Source organism: Micromys minutus (genome assembly GCF_963924665.1).
Source record: "Micromys minutus genome assembly, chromosome: 9".
NCBI classification, from domain to species: Eukaryota; Metazoa; Chordata; class Mammalia; order Rodentia; family Muridae; genus Micromys; species Micromys minutus.
In genome coordinates this window covers 31,186,812-31,213,008 of record NC_137978.1, presented here as the reverse complement: position 1 = coordinate 31,213,008, position 26,197 = coordinate 31,186,812, and the positions used below count along the sequence as shown (strand labels likewise).

General features: G+C 37.8%; 2 protein-coding genes and 1 pseudogene across 3 annotated transcripts in view; all 3 read left to right on the top strand.

Annotated features, from left to right (window-relative positions):
- Positions 1-1,687, top strand: part of LOC308424902 (selection and upkeep of intraepithelial T-cells protein 2-like) — a gene marked incomplete at both ends in the record, with an annotated part of 132,162 nt that extends 130,475 nt beyond the window's left edge. The window contains one exon of the mRNA XM_080922103.1: positions 1,565-1,687. Coding sequence (XP_080778229.1) covers positions 1,565-1,687 — 123 coding nt within the window. The remainder of the gene's footprint in view (positions 1-1,564) is intronic.
- The window catches only part of LOC308424281 (selection and upkeep of intraepithelial T-cells protein 10-like), a gene marked incomplete at both ends in the record, with an annotated part of 362,337 nt that overhangs the window by 299,989 nt on the left and 36,151 nt on the right, over positions 1-26,197 (top strand). The window lies entirely within an intron of this gene.
- On the top strand, positions 12,760-13,235 carry LOC308424901 (peptidyl-prolyl cis-trans isomerase A-like; annotated as a pseudogene). Its single transcript has one exon. The product of its transcript is annotated as a peptidyl-prolyl cis-trans isomerase A-like (transcript).

Genomic DNA, 26,197 nt, shown 5'->3' with positions numbered 1-26,197 from the left:
GTACTGCTGCCATACCTGTTCTGGTTGCTTCTTTAATGGGTTGGTTTGTTCATGTTTAATGCTGTGATTCCTGTGAAGGTGAAGGTATGGACCTCATTTCTGTTTTCTTTGTCTTTTTTGTCTGTTCATCCAGGTAATCTTAGAACTTTCACTTTCAGTTTCACTTTGAGGGTGAGTGTATAGTGACCATCAATTTTTTTCGTTTTTGTTTGTCTTTGTTTTCTCACTCTAGCAACAAACATACTTTCCCTTTTGGCCTTTTTTTGAGGGTGAGCATGATGACATCATTTTGTCTTCTTTGTCTTTGTCCACTCATATCTACCAGCAATTCACTTTTACTTTTGGTTTGGATTCCTCCTTGTTCCTGACATAGGGCTAGTCTCTGAGGCAGTGGTACTGAGTATCATCTCCTGGATATTTTTTCCATCTTGGGGACACAATACTGGTATAGGAACTTTGAGTTACACTGGAGGAAGTCCCCTGCTTAGTATGAGACTTTTGTCATATCAATTTTATATATGTCATATTTGTTCATTGTTGGTTTCCTGTGTGCAAATCACAATGTTTTCCCTCCCCTTCACCATCAAAGAACCACAGATTAGGACACTGAAAACCTTTTAGACTATGCATGTCTCAACTTTAAGACTCATGACCTGAACCAATTTGTAGAGGAGGCTGCTATTTTGGGCCCATGGATATCAATGTAGAACATATGGGACCCTGACATCTGGATGTGTGTTCTTGACCTTGCCTGCAAGTGCAAGGTACAATATGCAATTATGCTTCCCTTGTTCTTTGTTCCCATCCTCCTTGCAGTGATCACCCACCTTAAGAATTATTCCTCAGAGGAAGTGGCAGCCACCTATAACAAGCACTTCCTGAATCAGCTTAATATTCTCCTTTCTGTTACTGATCCTGTCCCACTTTCTCGGGACAAACAGGATGATCTCAGAAGTGAAGATAAAGGGCCCTCTGTTCTGGCTGTCAGGAACCAAGCTTTTCTCTAGTCCTGGTGTACCAGGACCTTCCCTCACTTGCCCTTCTGCTCCTGCTTCATCTGAGGTAACCTCATCTTATGCCTGGAATGATCTAGAAGGACTTTACATTCTGGAAGTTACTCCTTCTCTGGTAATTCCTACAATGTCTATGACTTGTGCTGGACTGAATCCTTCCCACAAGCATCGTTCTTCCCAGAGATATTGTCATGTTTTCCCTGTCAGTCTTTGCCCTGATACAGTTTACTAGGTCCTGGATTCCTATATTTCTGCCATACTTGGAACTACTCAGAAAAGCACCAATGATTCTGGCCCGGATTAATCTTATTTTGAACAAATACCGAAGCAATGGGCAATGCACCTTCACACCTATTACAATTGGTGTAATCTACTTCAGGCAGTAGTCCTCAACCTTGCTATGTTTTGGAATTGAGGGACTTAGCTGAGAATAATGCTAGGATTAATTTCAAATATCAACTTAACATTACTTTTTACATGCTTACTAGCCATAGGGCATACAATAATTCTGTTACTGAGGTCACTACTGATTGTATGCTTACTTTAACCAGGTTGATGATCTTGCCTTTAAGGTACTTAAGGCCTGCACCCTTAAAGACCCTTCTGCTTACTTTCACAACATTGTGCAGCAGACTGAGGACTTCTTTATATACTTCCTGTCCTATTTGACATAGACAGTCAAAATGCAGGTCAGTGCTGGCCCAAACAGAGACATGTACATCAAGCAGATTGCATGGGATGGTCTTAATGACCACACTTGCAATGCTGTAAAGTTTATAAGGAATGATGTTATCCACAAATACTTTGTTGCCACTTGTGATTTGGATCTTGATGTGGTTCCTAATGTAGCCCTGACCACCTCCTTTGACACTTGGGTCATGGAGAATGTACAGAGTACACGTCCTCTTCCTGAAGAGCCTATAACTGCACCATTGGAGCTATGGCAAACTAGACCCAAGACTAGATGTCCTCCTTGTATCAAATGCTTTAATTAAGTTAATGACTGTCATTCTCCTTAGGAATGACAATTTAAATTCCAAAAGAGACATTCCTCTCCCCCTAGCTCTTTGTAAAAAGGACCCCTGCTAGGGCAGAGGTCTTTTGGACCTTGCCTGTGTTCCCTCACTCTCTGATGATACTGTATATTTAGATGATATACCCATTAATGGGTTGGTAGACATAGGGGCATATGTTACTATAATTACAGTAACACCAACAAAATGAAGCATTTTAGTTCTCCCTTTGTAGATTATGGTCTGTTCTCTTCATTACAGGAGTTTGGAGACCAATAGGCTGTAAAAATTGAGTATCCAACTTATCTGTTGGTAGGACTTAAAATGCATTCAGGGATCTTTTACATATGCTGTGGCTGGTGCTCCCCACAGCCTTTGGGAATGATATTCTAAAAACACATGGGTGCCATCTTTACTATGAATGACTGTGCATTTTTGATGATGCTATGCAATATAACCAATTGGACCAACAAGGTCACTAAGGATCACTCCCAATTCTAATGCCCACTGCCCACCCAGCATCAATGTGGTTTATTAAATAATATCTTGTTTTATTCATCTATGGTGATTGACAGTTTTGCTGGGTATAGTAGCCTGGGCTGGCATTTCTGTTCTCTTAATGACTGTATGATATCTGTTCAAAATCTTCTGGCTTTTAGAATCTCTACTGAGAAGTGTAGTATAATTCTGATAGGTCTATTATCTTTCCCTCACGGTTTTAGTTTTTTTTTTTTCTGTGCATTTGATGTTTTAATTTGTATGTGATTGAAAGGTTTTATTTTCTGGTTTAATCTCTTTGATGTTCTATAACTTCTTGTATGTTTCCTTTGGTATTCCTTTCTTTAGATTAGGGTAATTTCTTTTATGATTGTGTTGAAGTTCCTGGCCTTTTGAATTGGGCACCATCTATCTCTTCTATACCTACCATTCTTTTTTTTTCTTTTGTATTCTTTATTTTTTTAATTATTTTTTTAAAGATTTTAAACATTTTTTGCTTAAAATTATACATTTTTGTCAGTACTGTTTTTTCAGACATTAAAATAAATTTTACATAAAACCATGTGAATATGTTTTTTAGTGAGTACTTGATTTTTTTCAAGGGCTTGACAGTATGCATTGAAAACCTACTAGTTGCAATAAGCGTAAAGTACATGCAAAACAAAACACAACATGGAAATAGTCAAAGCCTTCTTGTTTTGTGAATATATGTATATTTTTTGTTTTCTTTATTTCTTGGACTTCATACAGTCTGTGAGTTGTTTCTGGGGGAGTGCAAGCCTCTGGGGTTAGCATCCCACTATCAGTGACTGCATATTATATCTGTTCTTTTGTGACTGGGTTATCTCACTCAGTATGATATTCTCTAGATGCAGCCATTTTCTTAAGAATTTGGTTAAGTCATTGTTTCTGGTGGCTGAGTAGTATTCCATTGTGTATATGTACCACAATTTTTGAATCCATTCATCTTCTCAGGGACATCTGGGTTCCTTCCAGCTTCTGGCTATTATAAAAAGACCGCTATGAACATTGTGGTGCATATATCTTTGTTGTGTATTAAAGTGTCTCTGGGGTATACGCCCAGAAGTGGAATAGCTGGGTCTTCAGGTAGTACTATATCCAATTTTCTGAGGTATCGCCAGACAGATTTCCAGAGTGGTTGTATTAGCTTGCAACCCCACCAACAGTGGAGAAGTGTTCCTCTTTCTCCGCAGCCTCGCCAGCATCTGCTGTCATCTGAGTTTTGGACCTTGGCCAATCTGACTGGTGTGAGGTGGAATCTCAGGGTTGTTTTGATTTGCATTTCCCTGATAACTAAGGATGTCGAGCACTTCCTCAGATGTTTCTCGGCCATTCGGTGTTCCTCAACTGAAAATGATTTGTTTAGCTCTGTACCCCATTTTTTAATAGGGTTATTTGATTCTCTGGTGTCTAGCTTTTTGAGTTCCTTGTACACCTTGGATATTAGGCCTCTATCTGATGTGGTGTTGGTAAAGATCTTTTCTCATTCTGTTGGTTGCCGTTTTGTTTTCTTGATGATGTCCTTAGCCTTACAGAAACTTTGCAATCTCATTAAGTCCCATTTGTTAATCTTTGACCTTAGAGCTTGAGCCATTGGTGTTTTGTTCAGGAAATTTTCTCCTGTGCCTATGTGTTCTAAAGTTTTCCCTACTTTCTCATCTAATAGTTTCAGTGTATCTGGTTTAATGTGGAGATCTTTAATCCACTTAAACTTGAGCTTTGTACAAGGAGATAAGAAAGGGTCTATTTTCATTCTTTTGCATGTTGAGTGCCAGTTGGACCAGCACCATTTGTTGAATAGGCTGTCTTTTTCTATTGAATGTTTACTGCTCCTTTGTCAAAAATCAGGTGACCATATATATGAAGGCTCATTTTTGGATCTTCTATTCTATTCCATTGATCCACTTGCCTATTTCTGTACCAGTACCATGCAGTTTTCAGCACAATTGCCTTGTAATATAGCTTGAGGTCAGGGATAGTGATTCCCACAGATGTTTTTTTGTTGTTGAGGATGGATTTCGCTATTCTAGGTCTTTTGTTATTCCATATGAAATTGCACATTGATCTTTCCAATTCCATGAAGAACTGGGTTGGAATTTTGATGAGGATTGCATTGAATCTGTAGATTGCATTTGGTAGGATGGCCATTTTTAAGATGTTGATCTTTCCAATCCATGAGCATGGGAGATCTTTCCATTTTCTGAGATCATCCTAAATTTCTTTCTTTAGAGGTTTGAAGTTCTTGTCATACAGGTCCTTCACTTCCTTAGTTAGAGTCACACCAAGGTATTTCATAGTTTTTGTAACTATTGTGAAGGTTACCTTTTCCCAAATTTCTTTCTCCATATGTTTGTCCTTTGAGTATAGGAAGGCTATGATTTGTTTGAGTTAATTTTGTATCCGGCCACTTTGCTGAACTTATCAGCTGTAGAAGTTCTCTGGTGGAATTTTTGGGGTCACTCAAGTACACTATCAAGTCATCGGCAAAGAGTGATGTTTTTATCTCTTCCTTTCTGATTTGTATCCCCTTGATCTCCTTTTGCTGTCTAATTGCTCCAGCCAGGACTTCCAGTACTATGTTGAATAGGTAGGGAGGGAGTGGGCAGCCTTGTCGAGTCCCTGATTTTAGTGGGATTGCTTCAAGTTTCTCGCCATTAAGTTTGATGTTGGCTGTTGGTTTGCTGTATATTGCTTTTATTATGTTTAAATATGGGTCTTGGATTCCTGTTCTTTCCAGGACTTTTAACATGAAGGGGTGTTGGATTTTGTCGAATGCTTTCTCAGCATCTAGTGAGATGACCATGTGATTTTGGTCTTTAAATTTCTTTATATGGTGGATTAAATTGATGGATTTTTTTTATGTTAAACCATCCCTGCATCCCAGGGATGAAGCCTACTTGGTCATGATGAATGATGGTTTGGATGTGTTCTTGGATTCGGTTTGCAAGGATTTTGTTGAGTATTTTTGCATCAATGTTCATAAGTGAGATTGGTCTGAAGTTCTTTTTCCTTGTAGGGTCTTTGTGTGGCTTAAGTACGAGGGTTATTGTAGCCTCAAAAAATAAGTTGGGTAATATTCCATCTGATTCTATCTTTTGGAATAGTTTGGCGAATATTGATGTTATATCCCCAATAAATGTCTGATAAAATTCTGCACTGAACCCGTCTGGACCTGGGCTTTTTTTGGTTAGGAGGCTTTTGATGACTTCTTCAATTTCTTTAGGTGTTATAGGGTTATTTAGATGGTTTACTTGGTCCTGGTTAAACTTTGGGACCTCGTATCTGTCTAGGAATTTGTCCATTTCCTCCAGATTTTCCAATTTTGTGGAGTATAAGTTTTTGTAGTAGGATCTGATGATTTCTTGAATTTCCTTAGTTTCAGTTGTTATGTCACCACTTTCCTCTCTGATTTTGTTAATTTGGATACTCTCTCTTTGCCCTTTAGTTAGTCTGGTTAGGGGTTTATCAATCTTGTTGATTTTCTCAAAGAACCAACTCTTTGTTTTGTTGATTTTTTCAATGGTTCTTTTTGTTTCTATTTGGTCTAATTCTGCCCTAATTTTGATTATTTCTTGCCGTCTACTCTTTTTGGGTATATCTGCTTCCTTTTGTTCTAGGGCTTTTAGCTGTGCTGTCAGGTTGCTGATGTAAGCTCTCTCCAGTTTCTTTTTGGAACCACTTAGGGCTATGAGTTTTCCTCTCAATACTGCTTTCATTGCATCCCATAGGTTTGGGTATGTTGTGTTATTATTTTCGTTGAATTCTAGAAAGTCCTTAATTTCTTTCTTTATTTCTTCTTTGACCCTGATATCCTTTAACAGAGCATTGTTTAGTTTCCATGTGTATGTGGGCTTTTTGTTGTCTTTGTTGTTGTTAAAGACCAGCCGTAGACCATGGTGATCTGAGAGGATGCATGGGAGTATTCAATCTTCTTATATCGATAAAGGCTCGTTCTGTGTCCAATTATGTGGTCAATTTTTGAGAAGGTGCCATGGGGTGGTGAGAAGAAAGTGTATTCTTTTACTTTAGGATAGTATGTTCTGTATATATCTATTAATTCTAGTTGGTTCAAAGTCTCTGCTAGTTTTGCAGTGTCCTGTTCAGTTTCTGTTTCCCTGATCTGTCCAATGGTGAGAGTGGGGTATTAAAGTCTCCCACTATTATTGTGTGGGGTGAAATGTATTTTTTGAGCTTTAGTAGAGTTTCTTTTATGAATGTGGGTGATTTTTTATTTGGAGCATATATGTTAAGGATTGAGAGTTCCTCCTGACAGATTTCCCCGGTAATGAGTAAAAAGTGTCCTTCTTTATCTTTTTTGATAACTTTTGGTTGGAAATTTACTTTATTCAATATTAGAATAGCCACACCAGCTTGCTTCTTGGAGCTTTTTGCTTGTAAGTTTTTTTCTCACCCTTTTACTCTGAGATAGTGTCTGTCTCTGTCTCTGAGATGAGTTTCCTGTATGCAGCAAAAGGCTGGATTTTGTTTATGTATCCAGTCTGATAGTCTATGTCTCTTTATTGGGGAGTTGAGACCATTTACGTTAATAGATATCAAGGAATAATTGTTTCTGTTTCCTGCCATTTTTGCTTTTTTGGGTTGAGTTGTGTCTGTGTTTTTTATTTTTTTTCTTTAGTTTTCTTGTTTAGGAGTTTTCTTGTTTTTACTAGGCTGTATTTTCCCTCCTTGTATTGGGTTTTCCACCTATAATTCGTTGTAGTGCTGGGTTTGTGGTCAGATATTGTGTGAATTTTGATTTATCTTGAATATCTTTGTCTCTCCATCGATGGTGATTGATAGTTTTGCTGGGTATAGCAGCTTGGGCTGGCACTTGTGCTCTCTTAAGGAGTGCATGATGTCTGTCCAGGCTCTTCTAGCTTTCATAGTCTCTGTTGAGAAATCGGGTGTGAGTCTGATTTGTCTGCCTTTATATGTTACCTGACCTTTTTCCCTTACTGCTTTTAGTATTCTTTCTTTACTTTGGGCACTTGATGTTTTTACTATTATGTGTCGGGAGGTATTTCTTTTCTGGTCCAACCTATTTGGAGTTCTGAAGGCTTCTTTTATGCTCGTGGTCATCTCATTTTTGAGGGTAGGGAAGTTTTCTTCTATGATTTTGTTGAAGATATTTACCGTGCCTCTTAGTTGATACTCTTCTCCCTCTTCTATTCCTATTATCCTTAGGGTTGGTCTTCTCATTGTGTCCTGGATTTCCTGGACATTTTGGGTTAGGAGCTTTTTGTTTTTTGCATCTTCTCTGGCTGTTTTGTCTATGTTTACAATGTTGTCTTCTGCCCCCGAAATTCTCTTCTAGATCTCTTGTAATCTGTTGGAAATGCTTCCTTCTGTGACTCCTGATTTCTTTTTTTGGTGTTCTGACTCTAGGGTTATCTCTTTTAGCGCTTTCTTTATTGTGTCAATTTCTGTTTTAATTTCCCTCTTCCATTCCTTTATTTCTTTGGTTCTGTTTTCCTCTCGTTCTTTGAGTTCTTTGAGTGTTTTTCTTGTTTCTTCTTTAAAAGCTTCTGATTCTTTTTGCTTTTCCTCCCTTTCTTCCTTAAGTAACTCTATCAGCGTCTTGAGGCATGATTTCAGGTCTGTGTCTTCTTTCTCTGGGGTGTTTGGAATTCCGATGTTTGCTACTATCGAAGAGCTGGGTTCTGGTGTTGCTAGATTGTCTTGGTTTCCTTGGGATATACTCTTTCTCTTTCCTCTTGCTATTTTGTTGTCAGTGATATGTTCTTGCCTTTCTCTTGTATCTGGTCTGTGTCCCTGGTATACTTTCCGTGTGCACTCCGCAGAGATCTCTCTTCTCCCCGGCAGCCCAGGTTCTGGGTGGCAGCTGGGCCAGGCTCCGCTCTGCGTACTGAAGTCGCCTCTGCGTGGGAACAGACGTTCCTAAGATCTGTTCCTGGTCACAGATGCTCAGCCTCTCCGAGCCACCTTTCCGGTTGGCAGGTGGGCCAGGCTCTGCTCTGCGTCCTGAAGTCGTCTCCGGGTGGGAACAGAAGTTCCTAAGATCTGTTCCCGGTCACTGGATCGGGGAGAACAGGGCAGGTCAAGGCAGGGGGTGCCCTTTCCGTGTGCACTCTGCAGAGATCCCTCTGCTCCCCAGCAGCCTAGGTCTCCCACTCACCAGTTGCTCAGCCTGTACGAGCCGCCTTTCCGGCTGGCAGTTGGGCCAGGCTCTGCTCTGCGTCCTGAAGTCATCTCCGTGTGGGAACAGAAGTTCCTAAGATCTGTTCCAGGTCACAGTTGCTCAGCCTCCCCATCAATATTCTTCAGGAAAATTGGTTTGATTTTTTTTTGAGTGTTTGTGTGGTTTAGGTGGAAGCATAACTGTGGCTTCATAGAATGAATTAGGTAATGCTCCTTCTTTTTCTGCTGTGTGGAACATTTTAGAGAATATTGTTATTATGTCTTATATAAATGTCTGATAGTATTCTGCACTAATCCCATTTGGTCTTGGGCTCTTTTTGGTTGGGAGACTTTTGCTGACTGCTCCTTTTTCTTTAGATGCTATGGTATTGTTTAGATGATTTATCTAATTCTGATTTAAGCTTGGTATCTAGTATCTATCTAGAAAATTGTCCAGTTCATCCAGATTTTTCAGTTTCATTGAGTATTGCATTTTGTAGTAGGATCTGGTTACTTTTTAATTTCTTTGGTAACTACTGTTATGTCTCCCTTTATATTTCTGATTTTGTTAATTTGAATACTCCCTCTATACCCTCTGGTTAATCTGTCGAAGGCTAATGGTTTCTCTATCATGTTGATTTTCTCATAGAACCAGCTGCTAGTTTTGTTGATTCTTTGTACACTTCTTTTTGTTTCTACTTGTTTGATTTCAGCTTTGGATTTGGCTATTTCCTGCTGTCAGTTCCTCGTGGGTGAATTTGCTTCTTTTTGTTCTGGTGCTTTTAGGTGTGCTGTGAAGTTGCTAGTGTAAGTCTTCTTCAGTTTCTTTCAGGAGGCACTCAGAATTATGAGTTTTCCTCTTAACACTTCTTCATTGTGTCCTATAAGTTTGTGGGCATCTGTCATGTTTGTTGTTACTGAAGATCAATCTCAGTGCCTACTGATCTGATAGGTTTCATGGGATTATTTCACTCATCTTCTATCTGTTGAGACCTGTTTTGTGACCAATTATATGACTGATTTCAGAGAAGGCACTATGATGTGCTGAGAAGAAGGTATATCATTTTGTTTTAGAATGAAATATCCTAATGTTATTTATACTATGTCTTACTTTAGATTGTGTTTCCATTGATGAGAGTGCAGTATTGAAGTCTTCTACTATTATTGTATGAGGTGCACTTTGTGCTTTGAGGTTAAATATGGTTCCTTTTATTAATTAAATGCTCTTGCATTTTGAGCATAAATATTCAGAATTGAGATAACTTTTGTCTGAATGTCAATTTCATTTAATATTATAGTGGAAAATAAAGATTGTGTATTGGTACCATTTGTTCAGAAAATTATTTTCCAGCCTTTTACTCTGAGATAATGTCTGTCTAAGGCACTGGAGTATGTTTCTTGTATTCAGCAAAATGTTGGCATCTCTTAGGTATCCTTCTGTTAGTCTATACCTTTTTATTAGGGAATTGAGCCCATTGATGTTGAAAGATATTATTGACCAATGATTGTGTTATTTTGTTGTTAGAGGTGAATTTAATTTTGTATGGCTGTCTTCTTTTGGGTTAGTTTAAAGAGTATTACTTTCTTACATTTTCTAGCAGTTAGTTTCCCTCCTCGTGTACAAGTGTTGCATCTATTATTGTTTGTAGGGATGGTTTATGAAAATATACTGTGAAAATATTATTTTGTCAGAGAATATCTTCGCTTCTCCATCTATGGTAAATGAGAATTTTGCTGGATATAATAGCCTGAGCTGGTATTTGTGTTCTGTTATGATTTGGATAATATCTTCCCTGGATCTTCTAGCTTTTATGGTCTCTGTTGAGGAGTCTGGTGTGATTCTGAAAGGTCTGTATTTTATGTTACTTTTTTTCCTTACTGCTTTTAACATTCTTTCATTCTTTTGTGCATTTGTTGTTTTAACTATTGTGTGATAGTGGGATTTTCCTTTTCAATCCAATTTATTTGGATTTCTGTAGGCTTCTTGTATGTTTATGGGCATCTCTTTTTGAAGGTTAGGGAAGTTCTTCTATAATTTAGTTGAAGATATCTACTTGCCCTTCAGGTTGTAAATCTTCACTCTCTTCTATACCTATTATCTTTAGGTTTGATCTTCTCATTGGGTCTTGTATTTCCTGGATATTTTGGGTTAGGAGTCTTTGGTTTATTTTTGTTTGATTGGTTTTGTGTTTTTAATTTTCTTTAACTTTTGTGTCAATGTTTTCTCTGGTATCTTCTGTCTCTGAGATTCTCTGTTTTATTTCTTGTACTATGTTGGTCACATTTGTGGAGAGCTGGTATGGTGGCAGTACCAAGATGGTGCTTGGGACTCTGGCCAAGTCTTGTGACTAGCACCTGACTTCCTCCTCACCCCCCCCCCCCGATCAGACACTCCCACTGTGCAAGCTGAGCAGGCGCATGATGTGAGATCAGTCCAGATGACACAGACCTATGAATTGCAGCCACACAACATGGACTGAGGAAGTGGAGTTGAGAGAGGATAAAAGGGACTGCGCTTGGGGTTGGGGAGGGAGAGAGGAGAGAAAGAATAGGGGAGACAAAAGATTTTAACTTGCATGCTGTAAGGTTCCTGAATAAACCACTTTGAGAACACTGTGTCATTGCTCCTTTTCTGCTGGTCGGAGATGGTAGCAACCATGCTTGTATCAATGGCTCCTGATCTCCTTCCAAGGTTTTTAGTCTCCAGAATTATCTCCCTTTTTTATTTCTTTATTATTTCTATTTCTGTTTTTAGATCCTAGATTGTTATTTTTCAATTTCTTCTCCTGTTTTGTTTATTTTTGAGTTTCCTCTTTAAGAGCTTCTGTTTATCTGTTTTTTTTTTTCCTGTATTTCTTTATGAAAGTAATGTATGACCTTGTTAAAGTCCTCTAACTTTATCATTAGTTATGATTTTCTGAAATCTTGATTTTCTGGTGTGTTGGGGTATCAATGTCTTGCTGTGGTTGGGAAAATGGGTTTTGATAATGATATGTAGCCTAGGTTTCTGTTGCTTAGGTCCCTGGACTTATCTCTTGCCATCTGCCTATCTTTGATGTTAAGCTGGTCTTGCTGATTTTGATAATGTATTGGCCATCCTGTAAACCTCTGTGTCAGCACTACTTGGGGACCAGGTCTTTCCCAGCAGGGACTGAATATAGAGAGCTCTGGCTGACTACAACATTTCTTAGATGTCAATGTGATATTTAATACAACTGTTAAAAGAGGGATTTTAGGTAAATCCCTCTTAATTTGATGAATTAACTTAAATACTTTAAGTATGTATTCACCTCAGAATAAAGTCAAGAAATATGTTGCTTTGGCGAAGAAGATTTTTCTCTTGTTTCAGTGTGACATAAAAGGCTGCAGGTCCCTGCAAAGATAATAAAATTAGTTTTAACAAGCAAGGACCTCCTGAAAGTCTTTTATACAAACATAAATGATGATATCCATCAAACAAAAAAACAAACAAACAAAAACTACAACAAAACAGTTGATGTAAATACTGATTCCTTTACATTCAAAACCTTAAGAGATCCATTGAGACATAAATATTTCTACATAGCCAGTGAATATCTTTGGCTTTCTGGTCCTCATGACTTATTAGTACGTATGACCCTTTCTTATGGCATGGATGAAGACTTAGTTTGGTTATTCAGTACAAATGGACTCATAATTCTGAAAACCTTGTCACTAATTCCAAAAGTGCATATTCCATTAAAATGTCACTGTTTATAATTTTCTATTATATGCAACATAATTAATGATCTAAAACAGAAAGGGAGAAATGTAGTGAACATTTTTAGATTTTGTTTCTTTTAAAAGACAGAGATACTATAAGATCATAGTTTTGTTTTAATATCAGTGATGAGAATTCAAACTAAGAAGTCTGTTTCACATTGTCCAATGTAGCTGACATGATCTGCCCCCTATTCTGGCAGGGGCATGATTTTTCCAGCTGCATATAATTTCTATGATCATTTCACATTTGGAATTCTGGGAACTTTTCAGAGTGAATATAAATGCTAGGGTGAGTCTTGTAGATGCCACCGCTGCTTTTTCTTCTTGCTGCAGCCATGGTCAACCCCACCTTGTTCATCAACATCATGGCTGATAATGGTGAGCCCTTGGTCCATATCACCTTCTGATTGCAGACAAAGTTCCAAAGACAGCAGAAAACTTTTGTGTTCTGAGCACTGGAGAGAAAGGATTTGGTTATAGGGGTTCCTCTTTTCACAGAGTTATTCAAGGATTCATGTACTAGGGTGGTGAATTCACATTCCATAATGGCACTGGTGGCAGGTCTATCTACCGAAAGAAATTTAAGGATAACTTTATCCTGAAGCAACTTGTCCATGGCAAATGCTGGACCAAATATAAATGCTTTCCAGCTTTTTATCTGCACTGCCAAGACTGAGTGGCTTGATGGCAGGTATGTGTTCTTTGGGAAAGTGAAAGAAAGCATAACATTGTGGAAACTATGGAGTGTTTTGGGTCCAGGAATGGCAAGACCAGCAAGAAGATCACAATTTCTGACTGTGGAAAACTCTAATTTCTTTTGACTTGCAGGCATTTTACCTATCAAGAAATTCCTTCCATAGCTCAGGAGACCACTCCCACCCCATGTGCTTGCAAAATCCTGTAATCTCTGTTCTCATTGAAGTTCACTGGATTCCATATTTTCCTCATGCCCCTTCAAATCTAGCTGGATATCAAAGTTAAGTTTATGATTATGAATAAAAACTAAATAAGAAAAAAAAATTAGGTTGATTGCTTGTGGTTTGTTAGTAGTCACACTCAAAGAAAAAAATAAGAAGAAAAGAAATTAGATTTGGGATCTCTTTCATTTCCTTTCTACTCTTTGTCATTTTTCTCATCTACATAATGTTAAGAGGAGAGAAGATGGAAGGAGAATGGTGGAAGAAATAGTATCACAAATAGACACAGTGAGCAGCTACAAATAAGGAGTTGAAAGGGTGTTAAAAGGATGGAGAAGTGTGGAAGAATACAGAATCTCTATAGCACAAATAAGCTACAACACAGAGCTGCAGTGAACCAATTTTCAGGGCTCATGATTTATAATGGGGAGCATCTTTTAGTTGTACAGTTACTTTTGAGTCTTACAGTTACTTTACCTTGAAATGTAAAAAACAAAGTTAAAATGTAAATGTAAAAACATAAAACTAAAGTTTTTAGGGGCTCTGAGACTATTCCCAAACACCCATTCTTGGGAAAGTAAAACAAGAACAGAATTTACTGGCTGACAGCCACAAAGTCTCAAAGAAATGTCCAAATATACATCATCATCAGCCTAAAACCCTCAAAGTTTATGAAAATGAATAAACAAGGTTCTAAAAACATAATAACAAAGTTTTAGTGGACAGGTCAGAATAACCAGGCTATACTGACCAAGCCGAGTAAACACAAAACAAAAAAATAACTGCTTTCAGAATAGTTCCCCTGCCCCTCCATGTACTGACTTCCAAGGAGAAGTGCAAATTGCTAGCAACCTTAAGCCAAAGTTTCTCCTCTTTCCTTCTCCCTTCCTCTCCTCTTTTTAAATTATACTGCTGATTTACTAGTCAATGGTAAAATAATAGTTCATCCGTCTCACATTAGGTTTAAAATTCTATGATTTTTGACTTCTGGGTTTACTCTCCCTGTGTGGCTGAGCAACCCCATGTGCATTGCAAACTATGCCAAAATAAACAGAGTTAATTTTCTTCCTAGATAAAACTAAATACAACTGTGTTTGCTTTGGTAGGACAAAGAACTATTGTCCCTAGTGACAAATATTCCTAATTGAAAGAGTGTTTATTTCAAAGGGGTTTGGTCCCAGTGTTGCTAAACAGTAGTTAGGTAGGGTTGTCCCCATTTTTCATTTGAAGAAGGACAGCAATTAGATGTTGAATTCAGTGAAACATGGGAATCCTCTTTTTCTGAGTCACTATTCCTCAGAATTATTTAGCAGCCTTGACACACCATGAGATGCATATAGCACTTCAGAAATGCTTCATGAGAATTACTGTGCCCCATAGCTAATGATTTTAGATCAACAACTCCTCTGGCACCATAGTTTGAAGGCAGAAAGGAACATTTTGAATCTCGGTGCTCATGAACAAACTGCTTCACAGGTCAGCTTCAGTGAAAGCTAGAAGTTGGGAAGAGAAGCAGGCCATGAATCTAAATGTTAACCTGAAAATTCTATAGGAACAACAGGAAGAACTCTGGAGAAGAGTCAGACAGCTTGACAAAAAAAAAAGAAGAGCCAGTGTGCACCAAGCTGTTTAGATATGGGTGTGCTCAGAGAGTTACATTGAATCCAGCACAATTAGTCTTGAGTTAGCAGGTGAAGCTGAGGCATTTGGTACCAGATGTGGAGCATGACAGATCATATTACTGAGGCAAATAAAAAAGATTACCACAAGCCCCCATAAGCAATTTCACAAAAATTCAATGCCTTGGCTTCTAGAAGCTAGATATCCAAAACAAAGTATTGTCCTGATCATGCACCAGGTTAAAAGCCTTTATTTCTTCTTTCAGACCATATAAGAGCTTAGGTATTTTTTTTTTAGCTTTTTTTTTAAAGTCTACTATTGCTTTACAATATTATTCTTCAATTATGCCTCGTCTGTTTCCAGGCTACCTCTTCTGCCAGTAATGCAGGATCCAGCCCATTTCAATTCTCAGTAGGTTCATCCTAACTAGTCACATTTCAGTCATCCTGCTCCTAAGTAAAACTATGCACTGAGGTACGAAGGGTTAGGACTGCTGTATGCCTCTGGGGAGACAGGATTCTTTCCATGAGGCAGGTTCCAGAGGCCACCTTCAGAAGAATGAAGCTCATCCTGTGAGCAGAAGAAACACAATAAAGGCTGTGTAAGCCACACAGTGGTTGTAGTTTAGTCTAATTGGGGGTCTAATATGAAAGAATCACTGATTGTCATGAACAACAGTAGGAGATTAGTTAGGTGAAAAGTTGCTGGTGATACAGATGAGTCTTAATGTCACATCATAAGTCTGACAATAAAAGGGGTGAGTTGGTAAAAATAAAATCCAATGGAATTCACAACTTCATGATTCTAAAATTCTGCAGTTCAAATACCATAGTAGTGACTGGGATTTTGGAGAAGCAAGAAGGATAAAATGAGGCTTTTGATTCCTGGCAAAGCAACTGAACTCAAGGAGAGGAGGCAGATTGGAGGGAACTTTGGTTTGAAACCAAAATGTGAGAACTAGCCAATAAAGGCTTTCAAAAGGAGACTATACACATGGAGACCAAAGTTTAAATACAACACAGCAAAGTAGTAGCCTAGAGGACATACCACACACACATACAGACACACACACACACACACACACACACACACACACACACACCCCAGAGATAGGACAATGACCATACCAAGTAAAAAGCAAAGGTCTGAGATAGGGGCCTGAGAGGCCTCTCATATTAGGATTTGAAGAATCAAGGGATTGAACTGAAAAAGAAAGTTAGCAGAAAGCCAAAATCAGAAGCCAAGGTCTGTCTGCATGGATAGCACAAACTCACTGATAAGTGGATATTAGCCAAAAAGTAAAAATAGCCAGGATACAATGCACAGACTTTGGAAACCTTAACAAGAAGAAAGAACCAAGTGAAGATGGCTCAAGCCCACTTAAAAATGGAGAAAATAATCATGACAGGCAGACTAAGGGATGGACCTCAGTAGGTGAGGAGAATGGGAGGGAAAAGAGGATTCAACTTCAGGTATGGGGGAGAAGACAAGAGAGAAGCCCAGAGGGCCAGTAGAATAAGTGTCAGTATCTAGCTGCATGGGGTAGGGGTCTATCTATAGAAAGTCAGTGAGAACTGGGATATGAAATGTGTCCCTGATTCAGTGAGAATGACCTTAGCCTAAATGACTAACAGTGAGGAGATGGAACCTAAAGATACTACCACCAGTAGAGAGACCAGGCCCACATTGGAGAAATGCAGTTACTAAAGTACTCTCAAAATTTTTGTCCACATGGATGGGATGTGGTCACCAAAGTACCTTGAACATTTTTGTCCAAGAATTGTTCCTCTGTAAAATAAATGCAAAGACAAAAATTAAGCTGTAACTAAATGAAAAGCCATCCTATTGCCTGCCCAACTTGGAATCAATCCCATAGATGAGCACCAAGCACTGACACTAATGTGCTTGCAGATAGGAATCTAGCATGGCTGTCCTCTGAAAGGCTCTACTAGCAGCTGACTGAAACAAATCCAGATACTTACAGGCAACAATTGGTTTAAGGTTGTGGACCCTTATGGAGAAGTTAGGGGAAGCACCTAAGGGGCTTAAGGGAATGGCAACCCCATGGAAAGGCCAACATTATTAACTAACCTGGATGTTTGGGTGCTCCCAGAGACTAAGCCACCAACCAAAGAATATACAGGTCTGACCATGCCTCCTGGCACGTATGTAGCATAGTAGTGCCTTGTCTGGCCCCAGTGGGAGAAGAGGCACCCAATCCTGTAGCGATTTTATGCCTTAGAGAAGAGAGATATGGTGAGGAGAAAAGAAAAAGAGGGTAATTAGCTAAGTGGGTAGAGGGGCATCCTCTAAGAGGCAAAGAAAAATGGTGAAGAACTCTTGGAGGTCAGACTGGGAATGGAGTCAACATTTGGAATGTACACAAATAAAACTATTTTTTAAAAAAATTAAAAAGCAAGTAGGTATCTTGAGTAAAAATATTGCTGTCTAAATTTTATTTGCCATATGGACTCATGGTGGGTATTTCTACATGTACAAGACATGCACAATATAAAGACACACAAAACCCTAGCAATGAGAGTGGGAGACTCCCATACCCAAGGAACTGTTGGGAGTGGATAGAAAGTTTGAAGAGAAAGCATATTTTATTATCATATTTTTATTGGATATTCTCTGAATTTATATTTTGGATGTTATCCTCTTCCCCCAATCACCTCCCCCTCTACTTCCCATTGGCTCCATAAAGGAGCTCTGTCTTCTAACCACTCTCTCCCACTTCATCACCTTGGTGTTCTCTTACATTGGGTAAGGGAGCCTTTGCTGGACTAAAGGCCTCTCCTTCCATTGATGCCAGAAAATGCTATCTTCTGTTGCATATGTGCCTGAGACCATGGATCTCTCCATAAGAAATGATTAGTTGGAGATTTAGTCCCTGGGAGCTATACTGGGTTTGGTTAGTATATCATTTTATTCTTCCTCTGGGGATGCAGACCCTTTCAGCTCCTTCAGTCCTTTCTCTCACTTCTTCAATGGGGTTTTCCTGTTCATCCCAGTGGTTAGCTGCAAGCATCCTCCTCTGTACAAGTATGGCTCTGGCAGAGCCTCTGAGGAGGCATCCATATCAAATTCCTGCCAGTAAGAACTACTTAGTATCAACAAAGGTGCTTGAGTATAGTGGCTGGATCTTCTATTCTATTCCATTGATCTACCTGCCTACGTCTGTACCAATACCATGTAGTTGATGATTCCCACAGAAATTTTCTTATTGTTGAGAACAGATTTCACTATTGTAGGTTTTTTGTTATTTCAGATTAATTTACAAATTGATCTTTCCAACTCTATGAAAACTTGAGTTGGAATTTTATGGGGATTGCATTGAATCTGTAGATTGCTTTTGGTAAAATAGCCATTTTTACAATGTTTATCCTTCCAACCCATGAGCATGGGAGATCTTGCTATCTACTGAGATCTTCAATTTCCTTCTTCAGAGATTTGAAGTTTTTGTCATACATATTCTTCACTTGCTCAGTTAGGGTCACACCAAGGCATTTCATAATGTTTGTGACTATTGTGAAGGGTATCTTTTCTCTAATTCTTTCTTAGCATGTTTTATCTTTGAGTAAAGGAAGGCTACTGATTTTTTAAAGATAATTTTATCTTCAGCAACTTTGCTAAATTGTTTAATAGCTGTAAAAGTTCTCTGGTAGAATTTTTTGGGGTCACCTAAGTATACTATCATGTCATCAGCAAATAGTGATATTATTACTTCTTCCTTTCTGGTTTGTATTCCTTTGATTTCCTAGTTTTGTCTAATTGCTCTGGCCAAGACTTCCTGTATTATATTGATTAGGTAGTGAGAGAGTGAGCAACTTTGTCTAGTCCCTGATTTTAGTGGAATTGCTTCAAGTTTCTCACCATTTAGTTTGATATTGGCTATTGGTTTGCAGTATATTCCTTTTACTATGTTTAGGAATGAGCCTTGGATTCCTGCTCTTTCCAAGACTTTTAAGATGAAGGGATGTTGAATTTTGTCAAATTCTCTCAGCATCTGGTGAAATCAATATGTGGTTTTTTTCTTTGATTTTGTTTATATGGTGGAATACATAGATTAATTTCTATTTATTCAAATATCCCTGCATACCAGGGATGAAGCCTACTTGATCATTGTGAATGATCATTTTCATATGTTCTTGGATTCAGTTTGCAAAAATTTTGTTGATTATTTTTTCCATCAATGTTCATGAGGGAGATTGTTCTGAAGTTTTCTTTTCTTGTAGTGTCTTTGTGTGGTTTAGGAATGAGATTTATTGTGACTTCAAAGAATGAGTTGAGTAGTGTCCCATCTGACTCAATGTTGTGGAATTGTTTGGAGAGTATTGGCATTAGATCATCAATGAATGTCTGATAGAATTCTGTACTGAACACATCTGGTCCTGGGTGTTTTTTGGTAGGGAGGCTTTTGATGACTGATTCTATTTCTTAAGGTGTTATGGGATTATTTAGATGGTTTATCTATACCTTATTTAACATTGATATCTGGTACTTGTCTATAAATTTATATATTTTCTTCAGATTTTCCAGTTTTGTTGAATATATGCTTTTTTAAAGTAGGATCAGATGATTTCTTGAACTTCTTCAGTTTCTGTTGTTATGTCTTTCTTTTCATTTCTAATTTTGTTAATTTAGATACTCTCTGTGTCCTCTACTTATTCTTGTTAAGGGTTTATCAACTTTTTTGATTTTCTCAAAGAATCAGCTCCTAGTTTTGTTGATTCTTTGTATAGTTCTTTTTGTTTCTACTTGGTTGATTTCAGCTGAGTTTGATCATTTCCTGCTGTCTACATGTCTTGAATGTATTTGCTTTTTTTGTTGTTCTAGAGCTTTCAGGTTACTGTCAAGCTTTTAATGTATGCTCTTTCCACTTTTTGGGGGGGGAGGCACTCAGAGCTATGAATTTTTCTCTTTGTACTGCTTTCATTGAATCCCATGAGTTTCTGTATGTTGTGCCTTTATTTTTGTTGAATTCTAAAAAAAAAAAAATCTTTCATTATTTTATTTCTTCCTTGACTATGTTATAATTGAGTAGAACATTGTTTGGCTTCCATGTGTATATGGGTTTTTTTTTGTTATTTGTGTTGTTATTAAAGACCAGCCTTAGTCTATGTTGATGTGAATAGATGCATGAAATTATTTTGATCTTCTTGTATTTGTTGAGCCTTATTTTGTGATCAAGTATATGGTCAGTTCTGAAAAAGGAATTATGAGGTCCTGAGACAAAGGTATATTCTTTTGTTTTAGAATGAAATGTTCTATAGCCATGTGTTAAATTCATTTGGTTCATCCCATCTGTTAGTTTTAATGTGTCTCTATTCAGTTTCTGCTTCCATGCTCTGTGCATTGATGAGAGTGGGCTTGTTAAAGTCTTCCACTATTATTGTTTCTGGTGAAATATGGTTTAAACTTTAGTAGAGTTTCTTTTTTGAATGTGGGTGTACTCTTGTACTTGGAGCACAAATGGTCAGGATTGAGAATTCATTTTGATAGATAGTTTTTGTGATGAATAAAAACTGATAACTTTTGGTTGAAAATTTATTTTATTCAATATTAGAATGGCTACTCCAGTTTTTTTTTTTCATGGTACCATTTGCTTGGAAAGTTTTTTGCTAGCCCTTTACTTCGAGGTACTGTCTGTTTTTGTCACTGAGATGAGTTTCATTCATGCAGCAAAAGTCTGCATCCTCTTTACAGGTCCAATCTGATAGGCTATGTTTATTTTAATTGGGGGAATTTAGTCCATTGATGTTAAGAGATATTAAGAAATAGTGCTTCTTGTTTTGTGTTATTTTTCTTGTTAGATGTAGAATTTTGTTTATATGGTTTTCTTCTTTTTTTTTTTTTTTTTTTTTTTTTTTGTTTGCAAGAACATAATTTTCTTGCTTTTTCTTGCATGTAGTTTCCCTCCTTGTATTGGAGTTTCTTATGTATTATTATCCTTTGTAGGGCTTGGTTTGTTAACAGACATTGTATAATTTCCCCCCTGGAATATCTTGGTTTCTTTATCTAAGGTAATTGAGAGTTTTGTTAAATATAGTAACCTATGCTGGCATTTGCTTTCTCTCAGGGACTGTATGATATCTGTCCAGGATCTTCTAGATTTCATAGTCTCGGATGAAAAGTCTGAAGTAATTCTGATTTGTCTGCCTTCATATGTTACTTGTCCTTTTTCCCTTACTGCTTTTAGAATTCTTCCTTTCTTTCTTTCTTTCTTTCTTTCTTTCTTTCTTTCTTCCTTCCTTCCTTCCTTCCTTCCTTCCTTCCTTTCTTCCTTTTTTTCTTTCTTTCACATTTGGTTTTTGACTACTATGTGTTGAGAGGAATTTCTTTTTTGGTCCAATCTATTTGGAGTTCTGTAGGTTACTTGTATGTTTATGGTCATCTCTTTATTTTGGCTGGGGAAATTGTCTTCTATGATTTTTTTAAAGATATTTACTGGGCCTTTTAGTTGACAGTCTCTGCTCTCTTCTACATCTATTAACCTTTGGTTTGGTCTTCTGATTGTTTCCTATATTTTCTGGATGTTTTGTGTTAGAAGTTTTTTTTTTTAATTTTTGCATTTTCTCTGACTATTGTACCAATGTTTTCTGTGTTATCTTCTGCCCCTGAGATTCTCTTTTCCATCTCTTGTTCTGTTGGTGATGCTTGCATCTATAACTCCTGATCTCTTTCCTGTTTTCTATCTCCAGGGTTATCTCTTTTTGTGATTTCTTTATTGTTTCTATTTCTGTTTTTAATTTGTTTGCTCATTTAATTGTGCTCTCCTGTATTTTTGTGTTTCCTCTTTAAGATACTCTACTTGTTTATGTGTTTTCTTCTTGTAATGATTTAAGGGAGTTATTAATGTGCTTCTTGGGGACCTTCATCATCATCATGATGTATTAGTTTAAGTACTAATCTTGTTTAACTGCTGTGTTTGGAAATCCACTAGTTGCTGTGATGGGTGAACTGGGTTCTAATGTTGCCAGTTTGTCTTGATTTCCATTGCTTAAGTTCTTGTGCTTGCGTCTTGCCATCTTGTTATCTGTGGTGCTATGTAATCATGTTGCCTCTGACTAGAGTTTGTCTCTCCTTTGAGTTTGTTGGCCCATTGACACAGGAGGGTGACTGCTCTCTGTGGGTAAGCTGTGAGTTCCATTTGTGGTAGCCTGGCTTTGGCTCTGGACTGTACCACTCAGTTCCCCATCAGCATGGCATTACTTATTTCCCAAGAGTTCCTGGTGGCCTCTTTCTATAGTCAGTAGAGAGGAAATAGGGACTCACCCATGGGCTCAGGTGGGAGAATTCTCCTGAGTCTCCTCTGGGTGCTCAGCAATCTGAGGGCAGGCTGTGAGTCCTGATGTTGGTGGCCCAGATCTGGCTTCATGAGCTTAGCTTTGAGAATGCTCCTGAGGCTCTTCTGGGTGCTCAGCAGTCTACAGGCAGTTTTTGAGACCTGATGATGGTGGCCTAGTTCATGACAAGTGGGCTTAGGTGGGAGAGCACTCCTGAGGCTTCTCTGGATGCTCAGAAGTTTGTGGGTAGGTCCAGAGTTCTGATGGCAGGGGCCCAGCTCCCATTGCATTTGTTTTAATAAAAGATTTTTTTTTTGTTTTGTTTGAGAAGGCTCCAATTTTTTTTTAAAAAAAAATGGTGAGTTTAGGCTTCAGCAGCATTATGCAAGCCATCCCCTCCAGGCTCTTGCCTTAGTTCTCAGCTGGTAGCAGCTAAGTTGGCAAAAGGTAAGTTTGCCGAGTGTGGTTGTTTATATCCCACTCCATCTCTGCCTTCTCTTCTCCCAAGGCATATGATGTGGAAGAGAATCAGATACATTCTCACACCTAATGCTATGTCTTCCAATCACAATCTAACCAAAAGCTAAAGTACATTCCCTTTTCTCCTGAAATTCTGTCTTGCAAGTTTTTTATTTTTTCTACAGAAATATGAAAAGTAATTAACACACAGTCTATGTATCAATTTGTGAAACAGAATCACAAAAGGATGTGTCTGTCTGCCAGTTAGTGAGAGCTGAGAAACTCCGACCTATTCTCTAAAGAATCCCAGTCTCTGGGATGAAGGAACTCTCTGGAATTTTGTGATATAGCTCCACCTAATTAGTAATTCACCATGAAGCCATTGTTTCATTAAATTTTTAAACATTTTCTAGGACAGCATAATAGAGGAACTGTGGTAGTGATAACAGAAAAGTCTGAGATATATTTAAAGTTTCACCAAATTAAAGGGTAAAGAGAAATTTAAAAAGTGCAAGAAACTTAACTTGGAATCATGCTAAGTGCTTCTTCTTTAAAGAAGCAAAGATAATCGTGTTGAATAATGTACATTTCTCTCCATTTTATCCAGTCACTTTACCTTCTTGTTCTCCAGGTCTCATCAGGATCAATTAGAAGTAGGTAGTGACCAGTCCATGGAAAGTGGCAGAGTGAACTGGGGTTCAAATGGAAGGAATCAGGTTGGATATCTAAATGTGGCATGAAGGCACACAACAATTTTCTGTTTATAAAAAATTTAGGACTTGAGAAAAATCGACTCTAAAAAAGGTAAAATTTATTTTGGCTCAAAGTTTCATAGGTTTCAGTTTGTGTTTAGTTCCAGTGATTTAATTCCTGTGTTGAGGCAGGGAATGACAGTGAGTGGGATTTGTGGACAGCATGTATAATACTGAGGAAGACTCATCACTTTATGGCCATTGGGAGGAAAATAGAATGAAAGGGATAAAGAAAGGGGGAGAAAGCGCAGAGGACTGAGGGAGATCTTCAGGGGGAGGAGGATGGAAATAAAGATGAGCTATGATCACACTATCTTTTCTATGGGCATCACCTTAATGACTAACTTTCATCAACATGACACCAGCCTTACAGGTTTTACCACTTCTCAATAGCATCACATGTTATTGATCACATGTTTACCATATGTGTTTTTGGGGGTGACATTTAAGATCTATCCTGTAAGAAAAGTATTATTGCTGATCCCTTCTGTTTTTCTCCCAGTCACCAGAGTATAATCCAAGTCTGGTCCAGATATTTTCCTAGATCCTCTGTACTTTATTTTCAGTATAACTTCCTACCTTTTGAATTCTGTTTTCTCTGAGCTGGGCTATACCTTGGTTCTAATTATTCCTCCACATACCTTATCTCCGTACTGTGGGCCACAATCATAATTTAATTACTCTGGGAACCTTTCTCTGATACACTCCCTTAAAGAGAATTGATGCAGTTGGAAATCACCTCCTCTGTGGGTGTCACTAATCGCTACTACTTTCCCTTCCCTGTATTAGAACAAAATGTCAGGACACAGGGTCAGCACTTTGAAACTCATATACTTTCTCAGAGGTCAGATTTAAAAAAAAAAAAAAAAACTCAGTTTTCTTTATATTGACAATCCTCAGCCAGTACAACCTTATTTTTTTATAATTGTTGCTTTTGCTATCTACAAACACTCCAGATGCACCTGTTCTTCTATAGCAGTGTGTAGCCTTAGCTTATGCTGTTAGAACAGTATAATATGCCCAAGAATATTCGTCAAAATCACCCAATGCATATACAGTGCATAGAGCTGCTAGATGATGGGTGATTAGACACTCAGTACTCATGATTTATTGGTGATCTCTATGGTTCTATTCAATACAATTACTGTTTAATTATATGAGACTTTAATGACTAAAGGACACACCCAAACCTGAAAATGTTCATGTAAACTCTGTTTCTCTCCATGGATATGTCTATAGTTTTCAAGTTATTATTTTAAGAGTCATATACACTCCTTAAAACCAAACTCACCAATTAACCACTTAATATATTTCAGGTAGAGAGATAAATGGCTTACTAAAGAAAATCCCTTTCATTGCCAGAGAGGAAAGTTTTCCCCAATTCTACTGGCCTCTTGATATACCACTGTTCTTTCCCTGTCTTTCCTATTCTATTTTCTGTTGATATAGCTGAATGCAAGTATGCTCCTAGATATTTTGTAAGGTGACTTATTTAATTCACAGTTTTGGAAGCTGGTAATTATAAATCAGCATTCTGTGTCTCTATCTCTTCTGTTCTGGCAAGAGCTCCACAGGGCATTATTATCACTATAAAGGGAGAACTTGTGAGAGACTGGGATGAGGCCAGTTTGTTTTTCATAACAGCTTGCTTCCATGGGAATCAAATCTTTCTGTGGGCAGCTCGTTGAACAACCTAATTATCTTCCATGCCCCAGCTCATAAGACTCTATTACCTCATCCGTATACAGCATACAGACTTTTAAGGGCCACATTTATACTGTAGCCTGTGTAGCATCTTCCAAAGAAAAAGAGGCATTATGGTGTGTTGATACCACTAGGTATATTTTTCAAACAGTATGGGAAAAAATTTATTAAAAGTCAGCTGCTATAGAGATTCCATCCCTATTCAAATTACTGAGAATCTATTTGAAATTCCAGATAGTGTGCATATTTGTTGTAACATAAATGGAAGTTGAGGTGATCACAGGGTGATTAATCAAATAGGATGAATAAAAGGGAGAGCGAAGTATTCTATTTGGCTCTTACACTTGACCAATACTTATATGCTCAGCAAAGCAAACTGCTGAGAAGCTGTGACTTAGCCTCAGTTGAAACTCTTACCAATCTGAATTTTAAGCAAAATATCAATATTTAATCATAATATTATGCTTGAAGTTATACCTTTAGTCTATCATTTTTGTTTTAGCTACTCTTTTATTCTGTTTCACAAGACTTTAAAAACACAAAAATTTTTGTGATTTTTCAAATAATGTTAAAGCCAGTTGGGTCTCACAATCTTCATGGTCCTGGTCATTTGGAGCTAGAGCTAATGGAGATGGTGGGTTAGAGTTTCAAGGTGTAAAATACAAGTCTCCTAATTATTGGATAGTCTGGGAAGTTCTGAAAAAGCATGCACAAGATGTCTGCACACACTACAAATGAATAAATGAGGAAGTCCTCAGTTTGGGTGTGCCTGCATTATGAAATGAGATATTGTCTAAACATGAGTCCTGTAAGTATCTGTTGATAAAGAATCCATTCTCGGTGGTTGGAGAGAAACTGCATCCTTACCCTGGAATCTAATTTGTAATATTTATAATCTCTCCACTGTTTTTCACTGTAATAGTTGGGGAGTCATAGTCTGCTTATTTTCTGAGGATATCCTGTTTATTTAAGCTACAAGAGCAGTGTTAACCCCATAAATAAAGGCAGCTTTTTTAGAATAGAATAAAATGT